We start from the raw sequence: 19,686 nt of genomic DNA on the forward strand, positions 1-19,686 counted from the left end.
AACTGTTCTATCTTTCAGACTTACATTTATATAAAAAATAGCAGTACAACATGAGTAACCTGATGAACTACTGTTATTAGTAGTAGTAATACTTCTGCATGGCAAATAACTTACTTGTAGATGCAGTAGTACAATAGAAAAACAAAAAACCCAACTGTCATGACATGCATGTGGCATGTTCTGAGCAACTGACTCATTCATTGAAAGCAGTGTGTTCAAACAATGGCAGTGGGGAGTTTAATTAGAGAATGCATTCATTCTATGAAAAAAACAGGTGTCATTAATTTTCCTTTATTAAGGAAAAAGTGACGCAAATGTTTCACACATTGTTTATACATTTCCTTCTGAATTGCTAAGAAAAATGGGCCATTTCAAACACTGTTCAGAGGAACAATGCAAGTTGATGAAAAAGTTGATTGGGGACGGGAAAATGCATAATGAAGTGCAGAAAATTATAGGATTCTTAGCTAAAATGATCTTAAATGCTTTAAAATTGCAACAAAAACCCAAAACATGTGGAAGAAAACAAGCAACTACTGTTAAAATGGACCGAATAATAGTCAGAATGGCAAAGATTCAGCCGATCATCACCTCCAGAAAGATCAAAGATGATCTAAAAGTACATCCATCCATTATCCAACCCACTATATCCTAACTACAGGGACATGGGGTTCTGCTGGAGCCAATCCCAGCCAACACAGGGCGCAAGGCAGGAAACAATCCCCGGGCAGGGCGCCAGCCCACCGCAGCTAAAAGTACATGTAAGTACTATTACAATCAGAAGATATTTGGGTGAAGCTAAGCTATTAGCAAGAGGCTCCCATAAAGCACCATTGTTGAAAAAACGGCATGTGCAGAATTGGTTAAAATTTGCCAAGGAACACATAGATTGGCACAAAGAGAAATGGCGTAATATTCTGTGGACTGATGAGTGTAAAATCGTTCTTTCAGGTATAGTGTTCATCGACAATATGCAAGACGACCCCTGGGTAATGAATTCAAGCTACAGTACACTGTGAAGACAGTGAAGCATAGTAGTGCAAAAACCTTGGTATGCTGATATTTTTCATACTACGTTGTTGGGCCTATTTATCGTACACCAGGGATCATGGATCAGTTTGAATACATTAAAATACTCAAAGAGATTAATTTGCTGTATGCTGAAGAGGAAATACCCCTGCAACTAAATATTAGTTCAGTTTCAGTTTGAAGAAAATAATGTTGACACTATTTTTTTAACAGATTAATATTCATTTTATTTGCTTCCTGTAAAAGAATAAAGTAGACTTGGTAAAAGTTGATAATGCTTTGATTTGTAACTGAATGTGTAACATTTCTACTACATTTGAAATATGGAAATAAAAGTTATTAAATTATATTTCACTTTATTTACTTTTTTAACGCACTACTATTTATTTGAACACAACTGTAGAGCTGGGTTATGAAAGAATGAACCCTTTATCTGTTTTTGTTCCTTGGGAGAAAGGAAACACTCAGAGAATTTTCTTTTTTTTTTCATTTCTTTAACCGCTAGAATCCCAGAGGCCTACAAAAATATTCGTAATGCCAGGCCATCTTAAACTCGTTCGCACGTCCTCATCAGCGTCTTTGTTTTGGAAACGTGTCAATCAGCAGTTTCGGCAAACAGCCTGCTATCCCATCCCCCACCGAGGCAGCTGAAGTCAAGCTGAAGTATCTTGGAATACATACATTCATGTGCTGGTGTAAATGTATGGTACTTGTAAAAGTTAGCGCTGAAAGGATAAAAGCAGATACACAAACACAGCTCAATCATTTCTTCTAGGTGTCTTGTTGAGCAAACAGACACCGCAGTGTATATGGTGGATGTAAATTTCACTTGCACATGGACATTCATGTCAACATGTCATTTGAACGATTTTTTTTTATTCAAGAATCCAAGAGTAAAACTGAATTAAAATAATCATTCAAATGACATGTTGATAAAAATGTCTGTGTGAGAGGAAAAGTAACATCTTTTACAAGTACCATAAATTTACACAAGGTGTTACAGACTCACATTAATCATTTCTTGGAGCTGCAAGTTTTAACATTAAATCTAGGCTGGAGAATCGGAATTCCTATCACTCAATAAAATGTTAAGTACTTTCACTGGTAACTGTTCATTTTACTTTGTGAACAAGTAGTCAAGCACTACACATTAACAATCTTGATTTTTTTTGTCTCCCACTTCAATATCATTGGAACAGAAAACAAACATGCAAATGTATCTTGATAAACTGCTAAAATGCTTCAACTATATCAAATCCTGGTTTAGAGATTTATTTAAAAAATCCACTATATTAAACTGTGGTGTAAATCAATAAATTACAGACAAGATTAATCAGCATTAATACATGAAAACTTGTTTTCTTAGCCATGGCTAAAGCAACACTGTAACATTTTTAATCAGTGGAAGACTTTATATTTTGCTTACTTGATATAATTTTGAAGACTTCTAAAAGTAAAATAAATACACTGTATGTATTCTATAGTATCAAAAAGCAACATGTTTAAATAGTGAATCTGAACAGATAATATACACCATTTCATTGATATTCGTGTATACTTTCATAAGCTGGACACAGTACAACAAACAACTTCTGATATATAAGCAGGTTTACTTTAACATAAACCTGATTTCAGGTTTCTTGAATTTTATCTTAATGTTTACTGTTTGTCTTGATAATCACTAATCTCTTGCACTTGTGATCTGTATTGTTTTTACATAAAACATAAAATGTTGACTGATTACTTTTGCAACTCACCTTTTTAGATCCCACATACGCACAGAGTTCCCTGCTGCTGCATAGAGGAATGTACCTGTTGGATTCAGTGCAATCTGATTTATTTGGTTTTCTCCTGTAGGAATAGTTACTGTCCTATTAGTGTTGGCTGCACATGCATCACCTGGTGTCACCTGTCCTGATGAACTAATAAAACAATAATAAAATGACTGAGTAAGTTTAATGCAGAAAAATATATAAAATTATATCCATCCATTATCCAATCCGCTATATCCTAACTACAGGGTCACGGGGGTCTGCTGGAGCCAATCCCAGCCAACACAGGGCGCAAGGCAGGAAACATTATATAATATATATAATTTAACTAGTTTTAAAATTGGGCTAAGATATTAAAAAAAAAAAAAAAAAAAACTACAATGAGGCCTCTCCCGGACAGAATATCAATTTACACATCTTTGAAAAAGGTTTAAAAAAAAAAAAAAAGTTTATGCTCAAAGAAAAGAGTTTCAACAGGCATTGGATAAAATGATGGCAGTTAAAAGAAATTCTGAAATAAGAACAAAAGATATTGTAATAGAGAAAGGTTAAGTTTCTTTGGAAAACCATTTTCTACAGAATGTCTTGAAAGGATTTATGTTGGGAATTTTTCAAGTCAGTCATTTCTTCATATTTCATAATATATAAAAATTTGTCAAATATTGTATTCTGAAGTGAAGCATTTTTATATATTTTAAATAGGGCTGCTGTTCAATTAAAAAAATAAACTGTGATGAACCGAACAATTACATCTTTTAATTGCAATTCACTGCAACTGAATTGCAATTTATCTTACTTCCTTCAAGCATACTAATATTTTTTTCTATAACGCAAAAATAACTCAGTGATTAATTTTTAATAAAAAAACACTTTCAATAATTACTTAAGTTAGTTTATTGAACAGTTTTTTGTAACAGAAACAACAACTACCAGTCACTACCCACTATCCCCATAGCAGTTACTAAAATATTTGGAAAAGCAATGTATATGGTTTGGACTGCTATGTCGCAAGACAACATAAAAAACCCTAACAATTACACAAACAATTAAATATTTAAAAAAAAAAAACCCAGGAACAGCTTTTGCGCAGGTGATACCTAGAAGAGTCATTAATTAGATTGAAAGTATGCATAGGTTAGGCTTTTAAATAACAAAGAATTGACTGAAAATAACTTTTAAATATGAATTTGATATGGTAACTTATTTAGGTATTGAAAATTGCATATTGTTTAGAATGTATCATTTATGATTTCTAAAATAACTATCAGAACCTTTGGCCTAAATGGACAGAAATATTAGCATTGTCAATTTGTACTGATTACTGCCTAGTTTTATTGTTTTTTAATATATGCTAATGTAGGCTATAATATTCCCTTTTTCTGTTTACCATCAATTGTGGATGTAGCATAATGGTCAGGATGATGTGCAGTATTCCAAGTGACTGAACATGAAACTCATTCACTTTGCTTGTATAAATGATTGAAATTGTTCTCAGGTCATTCTCTGCACTTTGAAAGGGGTACTGTACATATGAAACTATGTGCATGACAATACAGGTCAAAAATATCCCCTACTGTATTTTATGTTCCAATATAGGGTGATCCTGCATTACAAGGGACAAGTGGCGACTCTAATGGCATGTGTGTATGAAAACCATTATGAAGAAACCACATAAGAAACAATCAAGCACTAGTAATAGACTTGTTCATTTGGTGCTGTTTCATGAATTGTGAAGCGTGACCAAATTGACAAAATTAAATTAATGAATTTAGGCGTTGCATTAAGCAGATATATTTTTAAAGCATTAATCTCACATGTCAACAGTGCTTAATCAGCAGCTCTAATTTAAGAAAATACCTAGTCCATTCTTGTATTTTAAAATATAGGTTGTGGGACTAGTGTCCAAACATGAAAACAAAAGTCTTTGAAGCTTATTGAATACATCCATTTTTCAAGTCAAGCATGTCAGTGAGTACTCCTACTCCTCTTGAAATTGTACACATACTGCAAAATTATGTGGTCATGTTATTTAAAAAAAAAAAATAAAAAGCAAAACATTTTCGTGAAATTCAGCCATTTTAAAAGGCTATAGGCTATGTGTTTCACCTCACTGCTTGTCTTCTTCTGTGACAACCTTTCAGCCCCAAAGGTGTTTTTGCAATTTGAAAAAGAAGTCTCCAGGCTCTGTCATTGTCGTTACTGATATTTTGATGGCCATGTGTAAATTGCTGTTCTGTTGACAATTGACAATATTTTTTTTTGCTATTTGCTACACTGTATTAATCCCAGAGATTGGAGCAATTTGGTTAAGGGCCATGCTCAAGGGCACAACAGAATAGCATCCCTTCTGGAAGTAACAAGATTTGAACCAGCAACCTTCTAGATATCAGTGCAGATCCTTAGCCTTGGAACCACCACTCCACCTTAATAATTTAACCACTGAAATATGTAAGTAAGAACTGCCTTATCATATTATAGCTTGACTAACAATGTATCATTTTTGGTTTGAAATGCTTCAATATCTGTTTCATTGTAGTTTTGCTCTATTGCATAATGTGTTTTATTTTCTCTGTTTTTGTTGTGCATGAACACGACACACCACAGAAACTGCGTTAATTTGTGTGTGTTGATTGGAACTGTGTACTTACTATCGAAATGCAAGTGGCCTTAACACTTTCAAAAATCTAAGATTATATTTTAAAAAATGAAACACAGTGTGACCGACCAGTTCAGTTAATAATTACTGTTATGTGTACAGTAAAAGTGCTGTGCAGCTTCACCAACCTGCACTGTGTTGCCTCTAGCTGTGAATCTCACTACATAGGCTATGTAAAATAATAACACAGAATGTAAACAGGCAAAAAGAAGGTGCACTTAGAACAAAAATCATTCTCTGTTGTTAAATCATTGTGTCTGCGTCTGATTCAGTATGTGTGTGCCATCACTGCCTATAAAAAAAATTGAGTAAACTGTGACAATAGATGGCACTATACCAGTGCTTAACCCGACACAGACAAGACGCCAGAGGCACACTGATCAAAGCACATGCTTTTATTTTACAGTTCATACAGCACAATACACCATAAACAACTAACAGTCCTTTTTTTCTTTATTCTTTTCCTTTTATCTTCTCCTCTGCCGCTTCCACTCCTCTCCCTCAAGCTCTGTCCTCTGCCTACCGACTCCAGGTCTCTGAATGGAGTGAGGCGGCCCCTTTTATAATGCACCCGGATGTACTACAGGTGCTCCCTTGTGATCTTCTTGCAGCACTTCCTGGTGTGGCAGAAGTGCTGCATGGGCACCCGGAAGCACTCCACGTGTACCTGGTTCCTGTTCCGGCATCATTTCCTGGTGTGGCGGAAGTGCTGCAGTTCATGGCTCCGGAAGCATCCAGGTGCCCCCAGGCAGTGGCCACGGACACCCCAGAGTTGAGCTTCCAAGCTCCATGGCCCCCAAGCAGTCCAGGAGGGCTACCCTTTTGTGTCCCAGGTAAGGAATTGCCCCTCTCTCTGACCTCTGCTTCTCCAGGCGTCCCGGTAGGGAAAGGTCCCCAGTCGTCTGTCACAATACATATACCACCAGCACATGTGCACATTTTGAATCACAGAAGATGCGTGCTCAAATCAGATGATTTCAGAGCATACTGACAGCATTGCTACTTTTTAATTTGGTGCAAATTCGCAGAGCACCACCAAAACTGTTAATGAAACACAACTGCAAAAACAAAAGCAGCATAATATGTGGAATAGGGGAATTTGTTGAATTTGTGGTGTTCTTGTGGAAAATGTCAAAATCCTACACATGACAGGTGCTGTGAGTAGTCAAGCAAACAGAAAACATATCCTTACCCAAAGAAAACAGTACCAAGTATCTGTGATAAAATGTACTTATTCCTTCCTTAGAAACAAGGAAGATACATTTTCTTAAAACTGAAACCCGTGCTGCATCTAAATGAAAATACTTGGTAAGCTTTAAGGCTTTTGTTTTCATATTTAGACCTCAGCCTCATCACTTCAATTTTAAAACACAAGAACAGGATAGGTATTTTTGAAAATTTACAAAAACTGCTTCACTTTAGAAGGCAATTTTGTGTTGCAAATTAAAATATGCCACAATAGTATAAAACAATAACTGACTTGAAAAATACCAAACATATCCTTTAATATATCTATCTAATATTATTTCTGTTATAAAACAGTGTTACATGCAATGTTGGACTTTCCTATAATTTACAAAAAGGTACTTTCAGAAATAAGTCTATAATATATTGCATATCATGAGATATTAAATTTCACAAGTGAAAATAACCATTTATGACGCAACTCAATAGAAAAGCAACATGTCTGATTTGATTTCTGTACTTACGTTAATGTCCGTATACATTTTGCAGAGTCACGGATATCCCACACCTTAATATAAGATGTAGAGACAGTAAAGACCAAACTGGAACAGTACTTCACAGATACTACATTATTGGGATGGCCACCTAGAGACATAATTTCTTGTCCAGTAACCAAGTTCCACACTTTACAAGTACGATCTACAGATAAATAGAATCATTCAGAACATTTTAGCATATCTGCAGCTGCTAAGTAAACAAACATTTTGAAATTGTAATGTAATGTAACAGAATTTTACACTGGCACCAAAAATTGTTACCTATAGTAAACTATAAAGTTTTTAAATTAGGTTATCAAGATGGTCTGAATATTTGCATTTTCTCATTTCCTGAAAATGGAGGTCCATTATATCTGCTCTCACACAGTATTTTGCCTGTACTAATCATGAGCACCTGTACTAATTATAAAATATATATTTTTTGATTAACATAAAGAATTTTGTAAGCATAGTCAAGTCAATTGTGCTTATGAGATTTAAGTATATAGAAAAGAAAAATTAAAACAAAAAATAATCTGCAATTAACCAGTTTGCAAAATGCAGCTAATAGGACTGTTAAATTCTCTAGACATCGAAATTAATTCCGTTTCTAACCCTATTTAACTGAAGTTTGTCATCTTCTGCAGTTTATAGAGATTAAATGTTATCATTACTTTGAAGCAAACTAGTTCAACATAGTTATTGTAAAGGTCTACTATACATTGGAAAATGTTAATTTTTCCATGTTGAGTGAGTTTAAATTTTATTAAATTTAGAATTAAAACACATTTTTTCATCCTTGATAATACAGTTGGCATTTAAGGTTTATAATCCAGCTGAACAAAAAAAAGATGATGAGGTAGTCAGTATCATGCTACAAGACTAACTGAGCTATGACACCCTGCCCTATCTGGTATTATACCAAAATGTACTATTAAGGGAAAAGGACTTATGGTAACCCAGACAATGCACAGTGCACTCCAAACAATATAAGCTAAACATATGAAGAAGTAAAGCAGGTGCTACTGAACATTTCTTACACATACAGTCAAATCCAAACCAGACCTGTGATGGTTCATGTTGGTTTTGAACTGAACTGACACATACTTTAGACAAACAAAGTAATTCATCCTATTTAGGGCTCAATACATTCATTGTCTGACAGTTTAGCTGAAAACTAAAAAGTGACTCAGATGATGTAAGGGTATTTGTGAAAGCACTAATAGTTTTGACATGTCCTTTGTAAAGCATCCACAGCAAACAATAAATGAATTTTAGGAAACTGAACCAGGATGCTTCTGAGTGAGATCATTTTATTTCTCAAGTCACTGGCAAACAGTACAAACAAATCTGACAAAATACACACAAACATGGTAATTACTTTATTCAGCAGTAAACAAACCTAACATATAAATAACATTATGATTGTAACATTCAGAGCATTCGTATATTAAATAAAGTGTATAATTAAAGGAAGACTTCTGACCTTTGGAACCAGTAAACAGTAGATCATCTGTTGAGTCAACACAGAGCACAGCTTTAGAGTGGCCTTCAGCAATATGAATACACTGAAGAGGGGTACTTCGACCAGTTTTCAGTGCAGGAAATGGATTAATTATGCCCCTAAAACAAAAAAAAAAAAAACAATTCAAATGCACAAAATAAACAATCTGTCACTGAAACAAACCCTCAAACTTTTCTTTTTTCGAAAGAATTAGGCTGAAAACAGAATTTATAAACATTAAATTGGTTTAAATGACATTACAGTTGCCACAAAATACAGCAATATAAAATTCTTTAATGTGTAAAGAAACAGATACAAGAGGAATAAGCGCAGGGGTTATTGTGAAAATTCTAGTACTAGTGCTTACTGTTTTGATTCCTTTATCTTCACTTTATCTGTAACTAGTTGTCCTTTTTCATAAACCTTCCTTCTAATTAAAGGTGATGGTTCAGGAGCTCTTTTGTCTGCTGATGATGGTGGCTTAGAGACACTGTAATATTGAAAATAAATTTAATTATTCAGAAATGAGTAGAAGATATTAAAGGTGTAATGTCCACCTTCAAAAACATGACTAAAATACAGTATTTAATATCTGTCTTCAAAAATCAGATTGTCCTAAATTATTTTTTAATTAAGAAATAAAAAATAATCCATGCAACCTAGTTTTAAGGAGAAAACTGAACTGCATACTGACAAATCAATACTATCACCAAAAGGTGATTGATTTATTGATGCTGTTCATAGTCAGAACATAATAAATTGAATACAAGTTTTCTCCCTGTAAAACCTTTGTATGACAGACTGATAAGGGAAGTAACCATTCAACATTTTACGCTGAAAATACAATTGACTGTGGTGAGAACTAATTACACTTCAAGTTTTTTTTGAAGGCAGTAACTGCTTGGCACTATAAAAAATGCAACATATTTTAAGCAATACAGTACAAAGTGTTGTATTTCATAAGACAAATCAGAATTTATTCTTCAGTATTTAGCAACAAAATGGAGCATAATTAATGCATTTCCAAAAAGTCAAACTGACTTATTAAATTGAAATTCATTTCAAAAATATTACATAGAGCAGATTATTTGATTTAGCATGTACAAACCGGATTCCAAAAAAGTTGGGACACTAAACAAATTGTGAATAAAAACTGAATGCAATGATGTGGAGATGGCAAATGTCAATATTTTATTTGTAATAGAACGTAGATGACAGATCAAACGCGTTTAATCCGAGTAAATGTATTATTTTAAAGGAAAAATATGTTGATTCAAAATTTCAACAAATCCCAAAAAAGTTGGGACAAGTAGCAATAAGAGGCTGGAAAAAGTAAATTTGAGCATAACGAAGAGCTGGAAGACCAATAAACACTAATTAGGCCAATTGGCAACATGATTGGGTATAAAAAGAGCTTCTCAGAGTGGCAGTGTCTCTCAGAAGCCAAGATGGGTAGAGGATCACCAATTCCCACAATGTTGCGCAGAAAGATAGTGGAGCAATATCAGAAAGGTGTTACCCAGCGAAAAATTGCAAAGACTTTGCATCTATCATCATCAACTGTGCATAACATCATCCGAAGATTCAGAGAATCTGGAACAATCTCTGTGCGTAAGGGTCAAGGCCGTAAAACCATACTGGATGCCCGTGATCTCCAGGCCCTTAAACGACACTGCACCACAACCAGGAATACTACTGTAAAGGAAATCACAGAATGGGCTCAGGAATACTTCCAGAAACCACAATCCACCGTGCCATCCGCCGTTGCCAGCTGAAACTCTTCAGTGCAAAGAAGAAGCCATTTCTAAGCAAGATCCACAAACTCAGGCATTTTCACTGGGCCAGGGATCATTTAAAATGGAGTGTGGCAAAATGGAAGACTGTTCTGTGGTCAGACGAGTCACGATTCGAAGTTCTTTTTGGAAATCTGGGACGCCATGTCATCCGGACCAAAGAGGACAAGGACAACCCAAGTTGTTATCAACGCTCAGTTCAGAAGCCTGCATCTCTGATGGTATGGGGTTGCATGAGTGCGTGTGGCATGGGCAGCTTGCATGTCTGGAAAGGCACCATCAATGCAGAAAAATATATTCAGGTTCTAGAACAACATATGCTCCCATCCAGACGTCATCTCTTTCAGGGAAGACCCTGCATTTTTCAACAAGATAATGCCAGACCACATTCTGCATCAATCACAACATCATGGCTGCGTAGGAGAAGGATCCGGGTACTGAAATGGCCAGTCTACAGTCCAGATCTTTCACCTATAGAGAACATTTGGCGCATCATAAAGAGGAAGGTGCGACAAAGAACGCCCAAGACGATTGAACAGTTAGAGGCCTGTATTAGACAAGAATGGGAGAGCATTCCTATTTCTAAACTTGAGAAACTGGTCTCCTCGGTCCCCAGACGTCTGTTGAGTGTTGTAAGAAGAAGGGGAGATGCCACACAGTGGTAAAAATGGTCTTGTCCCAACTTTTTTGGGATTTGTTGACACCATGAAATTCTGAATCAACATATTTTTCCCTTAAAATGATACATTTTCTCAGTTTAAACTTTTGTTCCGTGATTTATGTTCTATTCTGAATAAAATATTAGAAGTTGGCACCTCCACATCATTGCATTCAGTTTTTATTCACGATTTGTATAGTGTCCCAACTTTTTTGGAATCCGGTTTGTAGATCTCCAAGTAGATACCACTGTTTGAGTAATTGCTGAATGGAATTAATTATTACTGCATATCCACAACTTTTATCTATTCAGCGTTTAAATTTTAAAATATACACTATTTAACATGACAGAAGTGATTATAAAACACCTGCTGAAATATAGGCTAACTCGGTAAACCAGCAGAAACTGAATCTGTTTTTCTTATATTATTAACTCCACAAAAACATAGTTGAATGTTTAGAAAATAAAAGAACAATAATCCCCTTGTATTACAGATATAATGCAACAGATTATATTCAATGTATAACCCTTGTTCTCATGCATATAGTCCAGTGATTCCCAACACGGGGGACTGGGGCAATTTGAGAATTTAGGTATGTTAAACAATTTATAAAATGAAAAAACAGAATTTTACTGTTAAAAAATCATAGAAAAAATTAATCAAATATTTTTTTTTTTTGATAGAAAAAAATAAATAATTTTTATTTTTTACAAAGACATTTATATATTTATATAAACATAGGGATGGTGAAGAACCCTTTAATTTATGATTTTACAACCAGCTTGGGTTTTTCTACTTAGAAATCGTTTTTATCATTAAAATAATATGAATTGTAACAATGATTATACAATTTTGCATATAACAATAATATAAAATGATTAAAATATTACAGAAAAAGCAGTCATTAAAGTTATTTTGTATTTATTAATATCACATCTCTTATATGTTTTCAAAACTGTATTTGCTGTATTTTCATATTACTTCATATTGGTTTTTTTTTAACAATTTCTTAGTGATTTCTTTGTCAGTACTTCAACTATCCTTTCCCTCTTTTGTTTCCATGTTCTTTGGAAGCTTGCTTAGACCAAATTAATGACATTATGGGCTTCCTCCACGTGATTAGGAGTTCACTTTTTGAATAGGTAATAATAAGAATAAGGTATATGTTACTGTGGGGGACAACATGATTTTAGAGAGGCCTAGGTGGGGCATGGCCAAAAAAAGGTTGGGAATCACTGATACAAGTCCTTCCATACAGTCTCAGCAACTCACCCTTTAACAGCTGTGAAAACACAAACCAAAAATAATGTCCAATACTCATACTTTGCATTCTTCAGCTGTTCCTAAGGGAAAATCTAGCATGAGTTGGTACCCGTCCTGGCTCAGTACCACATTTGCTGAGTCAGACAAGAGCTTATAGTAGATCTACTAGAGTGTCAAGAGGCCGAACTCAAAAAGAATCTGTATCAATTTGTATTTTAGTGCCTAGTTATAGCTAATGCTAAGGAGAAATAGAAACAACTACACCCACTTAAAAACAATATATTACAGTCTAAAGCCAAAAAGCAATAAAACAAATACAGATTAAATGGTCAATACATCCAATTAAGGGGAATGATTGGGCTATTTCACTTTGATTGGCAGCAATGATCCACAGAGAGTAAACACATGGCTATACTTTGGCTAGAGAAGAGTTACTCTGACTATATACCATGGATGAGGAGAATACCTTTCTGCTTGTCTCAAATGTTGATCATTTCCTATGTCTCCAACACTTCCACCACTAGTAAAGTACTTTATACCATTTTCAAAGTTTATTTTTTATTTATTAATAGACTGCCCAGTGAGTAGAAGTGAGTATAAAAATGTAATTTGCAAACGTGAAGGGTCTATTTTATTTAACTTTTAGTACACTTAACACTACATTATAAATTTGTGGTACATAAAATGACTAAAATTTTAACTTACATAATGCAACATGTTAAACCATGACAAAGCTTACAGACAAATAAAAAGGCACGCAACATGCAAAGGTTGTTAGTGAAGTGGGGTTGGACTTACATGCTGCCCATTTTAGAAGACAAGCCAGACGGTGAAAGCAGGACTTCCTTATCCCTAACTGAAATACAACTAATTTCTGAATCTCTTTCACTTTCTTGTGCTTCAGCCACAGGCAATAGAGGTGACAAAAACATTCCACCAGGAGAATCAGGAGATGGGTCGCCATTGTCTGCATACAATAATTCCATTTGTGTAGTTGTTCTCCTTCTTGCCTTTAATGAAAATAAAGCAATAAATTGGCCCTTAATTACTAGTACAGATAAAACAAAATAATTTTTCAAGCAACATTGAATAGTACTGTGCTGCTTTAGAAAGGCTCAGTGTACCATAATGTGTTGTTTGGCTGTATCTAATGTATTATATTTCCAATTGTGGGATGGGCAAGTTGAATAGCATTGAGATAAACTGAAAAAGCTCTACCATTGCAAAAGTACTTCTTTGGCAAATATAAAAAAGATGTAAAAATTAAAATAAATATATAAACAAAGTGTTATTACTGGAAATATACCAATAAGTAGTAAGGAATACAGCGTCCAGAAAGGAGCAAGAATCAAAAAAATTATTTTAAAAATAAACCTCCCAGCTAGAACTTCAAATCTCAAATCTTGCAACAACAAGCTGGGACTGTCTGAAACAACCTAATTGGTCATTGTTAAACTAATGAACTCTGTTATATTGGGGAAATACTGTGCATGGTAAATGCTATGCACTGATGTATTCTTTATTTCAATAAAAGGGTTTTTGCCCTTAAAACTACTTGTACAGTGGTACACAAAAGTTTGGGAACCCTTGCTTAAAATGTTTGTTACTGTGTATTGTTAACTGAGCAAAAGATGAACTAACCAACAAAAGGCATAAAGATAAATATCACACATTTATTTTTGCCATTTTACACAAGATTAGTGTATTTTTTGGTACAATTCCACAGGGAAAAGAGCATCATGCAAAAGTTTTTTGGGCATCCAAACATATGTGAGATCTCAGATAGCTTTTATCAAGGATCACACCTCTCCGCCAGCGTCCTTTGTTATCTAAATGTGCTGATAAAGACAAGCTGTAAGCAGCCGGCTATTCCATCCCCCCACCGACTTAGAACGACTTCTCCCAGGTCATGCCTTGATTGATTTTCTGGGAGTGAAGTGGAGTTTTAAAGTGGAAATAATAGATTGTTATTTACAACGCATGCATTTCATGTGTGTTCCGTTTCTACAGTAATCTGTGTAAACACAAACAGAAAGTTTTTCATATTTTAGTAATAAATATTACAAAATGTAGGCATAAACTATAGAATGTGTGAAGGATGAAGTCCAAACATCAATCATAAAAGGTTCAAGAATGATACAACAGCTTCCATGGCTTAGCGGTAAGATTTGCTGACTCAGAGGGAAGCAGGTCTTGCTGTGCCTCAAAGACCCGAGTTTCATTCGACTGTTGGGGAGAAAGTGTTACTTTTTTTTCTTTTTAACCTCATCAGTTAATGAGATCATTATATTTTCATGTGGGATGCTCCTTTTAAAATATTTTTTTAACAATTGAGACTGCAATTAACATGAACAAGTGTCCTTATAACTGTCATTTTTAAGATCCATAACACACAGACAGAGCACTGCATAATAGAGAGACGGACAGGCAGAGAAGTCACTAGATATATAAATAAACAGGGAAGGCATATGTACTGAAAGAAAAAAAAAGATCAACCTGCTGCACAACGTACATGTAACCCCCCACCTCGCTCTGACTCTTAAGTAACAGCGCAAGTACAGACTCAAACCAAGTGTGTGTGTTTACTGTATAATATTAACAAAAAGAGCAGCTTACTACTGAAAACGGCAAATATAGGAGTGAGTGGGGATCGAACCACGGACTCTTGATTACACTTGGTTTGCGTCTGTACTTGCGCTGTTACTTAGAGTCAGATCTGGGGGTCCAGTGGTCCGGGGGCGTGTTAGAGCACGTGAGGTTATTAAGTGCATCAGGATCAATGCACATGTTGATCTTTTTTTCTTTCAGTACATGTGCCTTCCCTGTTTATTTATATATCTAGTGACTTTTCTGCCTGTCTGTCTCTCTATATAAAATCATTTCCGATAATATATAGTGATCCCTCGCTATATCGCGCTTCGACTTTTGCGGCTTCACTCCATCGCGGATTTTAAATGTAAGCATATCTAAATATATATCATGGATTTTTCACTGGTTCGCGGATTTCTGTGGACAATGGGTATTTTAATTTATGGTACATGCTTCCTCAGTTGGTTTGCCCAGTTATTGTTTCTCTCACTCTCTCTGACATTCTCTGCTCCTGACGGAGGGGGTGTGGGCATAGGGGCTGTTTGCGCAGAGGCTGTTTGCCTAGAGGATACGGACGCTCCTCTAAAAAATGCTGAAAGACTACTTTCACACTGCTCCCTTTTTTGCGGCCGCTTTATCGCGGTGCTTTGCATACTTAAAAGTCCAACAGCACGAATTGATTTTTGATTGTTTGCTTTTCTCTCTCTCTCTGACATTCTCTGCTCCTGATGTGCACTCCTTTGAAGAGGAAGATATGTTTGCATTCTTTTAATTGTGAGAAAGAACTATCATCTCTGTCTTGTCATGGAGCTCAGTTTAAACGTTTGACTAAAGGGTGTTATTTCATGTCTAGAGGGCTCTAATAATGTTAAAAAAACGTATTTAGAAGGTTGTAAACAGCTTTTCTATGCTCTAACTGCGAAAATATTAGACTTAGAAATAAAGAATTCTACTTTGTGGAAATTAATTTATCGCAGTACAGTCTGGAACGGATTAACCGCGATAAACAAGGGTTTACTGTAAAGAGAATATTTATAAACAGTGTGGGAGAGTTTATAAGGGCTTAATATATATATAAAAATAACCATACAAACATATGGTTTCTACTTCACGGATTTTCACCTCTTGCGGGGGGTTCTTGAACACAACCCCCGCAATCGAGGAGGGATTACTGTAACGTCAAAGCCTGATAATATAAAGTCAGCGTCGGAATATATAAAGTCATATTTGAATATATAAAAATATTCCCGAATATATCAAATTTCCGTGCTTGTCATTTCACTCGTACTAGTGAAAGGTAAACTTCGACAGAAGCCACTCAGAGTCGATCGGGCTTGTGAGGTTTGTCCAAAAATGCGCCTATACAAAAAGAATAAATAAATATAGTGTTCAAAATGACATCATTTTGAACAAATTAACTGAATAGTAGTTTTTTTTTTTTTTATATATTTTTCTGAAGATGTTTTTGTTAACTTAGTTCATTACGTTGTATTTGGAAATTGAGTTTACTAAAAATGTGACTGAGTAGTTTCAATCAATATCAATATAATCTGACTTTAAAATTTATATATTCAGGAATGAGGTTATATATTCCGACGGTGACTTTATATATTCGGTAATGACTTTATATATTCTAACTCTGACTTTATATATTCAGGAATGATTTTATATATTCTGACGCTGACTTTATATATTCAGGAATTACTTTATATATTCACGTTTTGACTTTATATTTATTCAGTAATGACTTTATATATTCCGAAAATCATTGTAATTGCCTGCTTGGCACCCCATAAGCACTGTATAACAGATATATAAAAAAACAGCTAAGAAGATAGATAGATAGATAGGAATAAAAGGCACTATATGATAGGCAGACAGGGAAGCTGCTATATAACAATAAAATTACTGTTATTACTATATAGATAGACAGGGAGCACAGGCAGGCAGGCAGAGTGGCGAAGGTTAAAAAGAAAAAATCTCTGCAGGAACACTCTGGGAAACTCTTAAGGCCTTCTTAAGAGGACAGATTATCTCATATCTTTCCCACAGAAATAAATCCGAAGCGAAGAAAGTAGCAGAGATAAAAAGCGAAATTACTAAAATAGATGAAGAACATGCCAGACTACCAAGCGAGACTCTACATAAGAGGAGGCAGGCTCTACATTCAGAATTAAACCTCTTGACAACTAAAGAAACCGAACAACTAATTTACAAATCCAGACATCATTATTATGAACATGGAGAGAAAGCTAATAAGCTTTTAGCGCAACAAATTCACAAGCAAGAAGTGCGCAACGCAATCTCGGTAATTACTAACACGAATGGAGATAAAATCATCGAACACAAAAATATAATGTGCACTTTTAGAGACTACTATAAATCCCTATATACTACTGAGTTTAAAGAAGACAATATACAATCTAATGCATTTCTGGATAAATTACAGATACCACAAATTGACGCTATTAGTGTGGAGGAGCTCGATAAACCTCTGTCATTATCAGAATTACTGGATGCTATAAAGTCACTCCAAGGTGGAAAAGCAGCAGGCCCTGATGGCTACCCTGCAGAGTTTTACAAGAAATTCTCCGCTCAGCTAGCTCCCCTCCTATTAGCAACATTTACAGAAGCCAGAGATAACCAATCTCTTCCACAAACCTTTCGCCAAGCACTAATCACTGTCTTTCCAAAACAAAATAAGGACTTATTACAATGTGCATCATACAGACCAATTTCACTTCTGAATAACGACGTTAAAATACTCTCTAAAATCATAGCTAGAAGGATGGAGAAAGTGCTCCCCTCAATAATATCACAAGACCAAACTGGATTTATTAGGGGCCGACACTTATCTTCAAATCTTGACGCCTGTTTAATGTAATATACTCACCAACTAAATCAAACACCCCAGAAATATTATTATCATTGGATGCAGAAAAGCATTCGACATGATTGAATGGAAATACCTTTTACTATTTTGGAGAAGTTTGGGTTTGGCCCAACATTTGTGCATGGATTAAATTACTGTATACTAACCCAGAAGCTTCAGTTTGCATCAATAACATTTGCTCAGACTACTTTAAACTAGAACGTGGCACAAGACAAGGATGCCCTTTGTCACCACTGCTGTTTGCAATTGCCATTGAACCACTGGCAATACATTGTCGAAATACTGATCAGATAAAGGGGATTAGCAGAGAAGGACTGGAACAGAAAATCTCATTATATGCAGATGACATGGTACTGTATATATCGGACCCAGAAAATTCTGTGCCTGCAGTCTTAGCAGCACTCACAGAATTTCAAAAGCTCTCTGGTCTCAGAATTAATCTGAATAAAAGTGTACTCTTTCCGTGAATTCGCAAGCATATAATATTAGATTAGACACCCTTCCTTTTATCATTGCAGAACAGTTTAAATACCTCGGGGTAAACATCACAAGTAAACATAAAGCTCTTTATCAACAAAATTTCGTCGTCTGTATGGAAAAAATTAAACAAGACTTGCATAGATGGTCAACCCTTCATCTCACACTAGCTGGAAGAATTAACACTGTTAAGATGAATATTCTTCCTAAGCTCCTTTTTATTTCAAAACATACCAATATACATTAATAAATCGTTCTTTAAGCAATTAGATTCAACAATAACCTCATTTATTTGGAATTCTAAACATCCACGCATCAAAAGAGCGACCCTACAAAGACAAAAGGCAGAAGGCGGCATGGCTCTACCTAACTTCCAGTTTTATTACTGGGGCAAATATACAGTCGATAAGAACCTGGACACAAATAGAAGAACATACACAGGCATGGACCGCAATAGAAGTAAAATCCTGCAGTACTTCTTTGTATTCCTTGCTTTGTGCTCCAATAAACACACGTTATCGGCAATACACTAATAACCCAATTGTGCTCCACTCACTTAGAATCTGGAACCAATGTAGAAAGCATTTTAAGACGGAGAAGCTTCTTTCTGTGGCACCCTGCAAAAGAACCACCTCTTTCAACCCTCACAAACATATGCAGTTTTAATATCTGGAAAAATTTGGAATTAACTTGCTTAGAGATCTTTATATAGACAACGCATTTGCATCCTATGAACAATTACATTCCAAATTTAACATTCCAGCTACAAATTTCTTTCACTATCTTCAAATCAGGAACTTTGTTAAACAGAACCTTCCAGATTTTCCTCATCTTGCACCCTCATCCACGCTGGAAAAATTATTGCTCAATTTCAAGGAGTTAGACTCCATCTCTACAATATATAAAATCCTTTTACAATCCCTTCCTTTCAAAGATCCAAGAGGACACTGGGAAAATGACCTCTCAATTAATATATCAGAAAAGGAGTGGAAAGTAGCAATGCAGAGAATTCACTCAAGCTCCATATGCAAAGCATACAATTATACAACTCAAAATTATATATCGAGCACATCTGTCTCGACTAAAACTCTCCAAAATGTTTCCAGGACATGATCCAACCTGCGAACGTTGCAACCAAGCCCCAGCCTCACTAGGTCACATGTTCTGGGCCTGCTCCAAATTAACATTATTCTGGACAAAAATTTTTAATTACCTCTCAGACAGTCTTGGACTCACAATCCCTCCTAACCCATTAACAGCTGTGTTTGGGGTTCTTCCAGAGGGTCTTAAAGTGGAGAAAGACAAACAAATTGTGATTGCATTCACTACA

At 35.2% G+C, this 19,686-nt stretch overlaps 1 protein-coding gene across 5 annotated transcripts in view; it reads right to left on the reverse strand.

The window, feature by feature from the left end:
- kif21a (kinesin family member 21A) overlaps positions 1 to 19,686 on the reverse strand; it is a 253,360-nt gene that overhangs the window by 13,379 nt on the left and 220,295 nt on the right. For all 5 annotated transcript variants that reach the window (XM_039761105.1, XM_039761101.1, XM_039761104.1 and 2 more), the window contains 5 exons: positions 13,196 to 13,407; positions 9,050 to 9,172; positions 8,665 to 8,801; positions 7,167 to 7,341; positions 2,787 to 2,951 (listed from right to left, as the gene is read on the reverse strand). In XM_039761105.1, the coding sequence (XP_039617039.1) occupies positions 2,787 to 2,951; positions 7,167 to 7,341; positions 8,665 to 8,801; positions 9,050 to 9,172; positions 13,196 to 13,407 (812 nt within the window). The remainder of the gene's footprint in view (positions 1 to 2,786; positions 2,952 to 7,166; positions 7,342 to 8,664; positions 8,802 to 9,049; positions 9,173 to 13,195; positions 13,408 to 19,686) is intronic.

The sequence above is a fragment of the Polypterus senegalus genome, chromosome 8 (assembly GCF_016835505.1).
Source record: "Polypterus senegalus isolate Bchr_013 chromosome 8, ASM1683550v1, whole genome shotgun sequence".
Classification (NCBI taxonomy): domain Eukaryota; kingdom Metazoa; phylum Chordata; class Cladistia; order Polypteriformes; family Polypteridae; genus Polypterus; species Polypterus senegalus.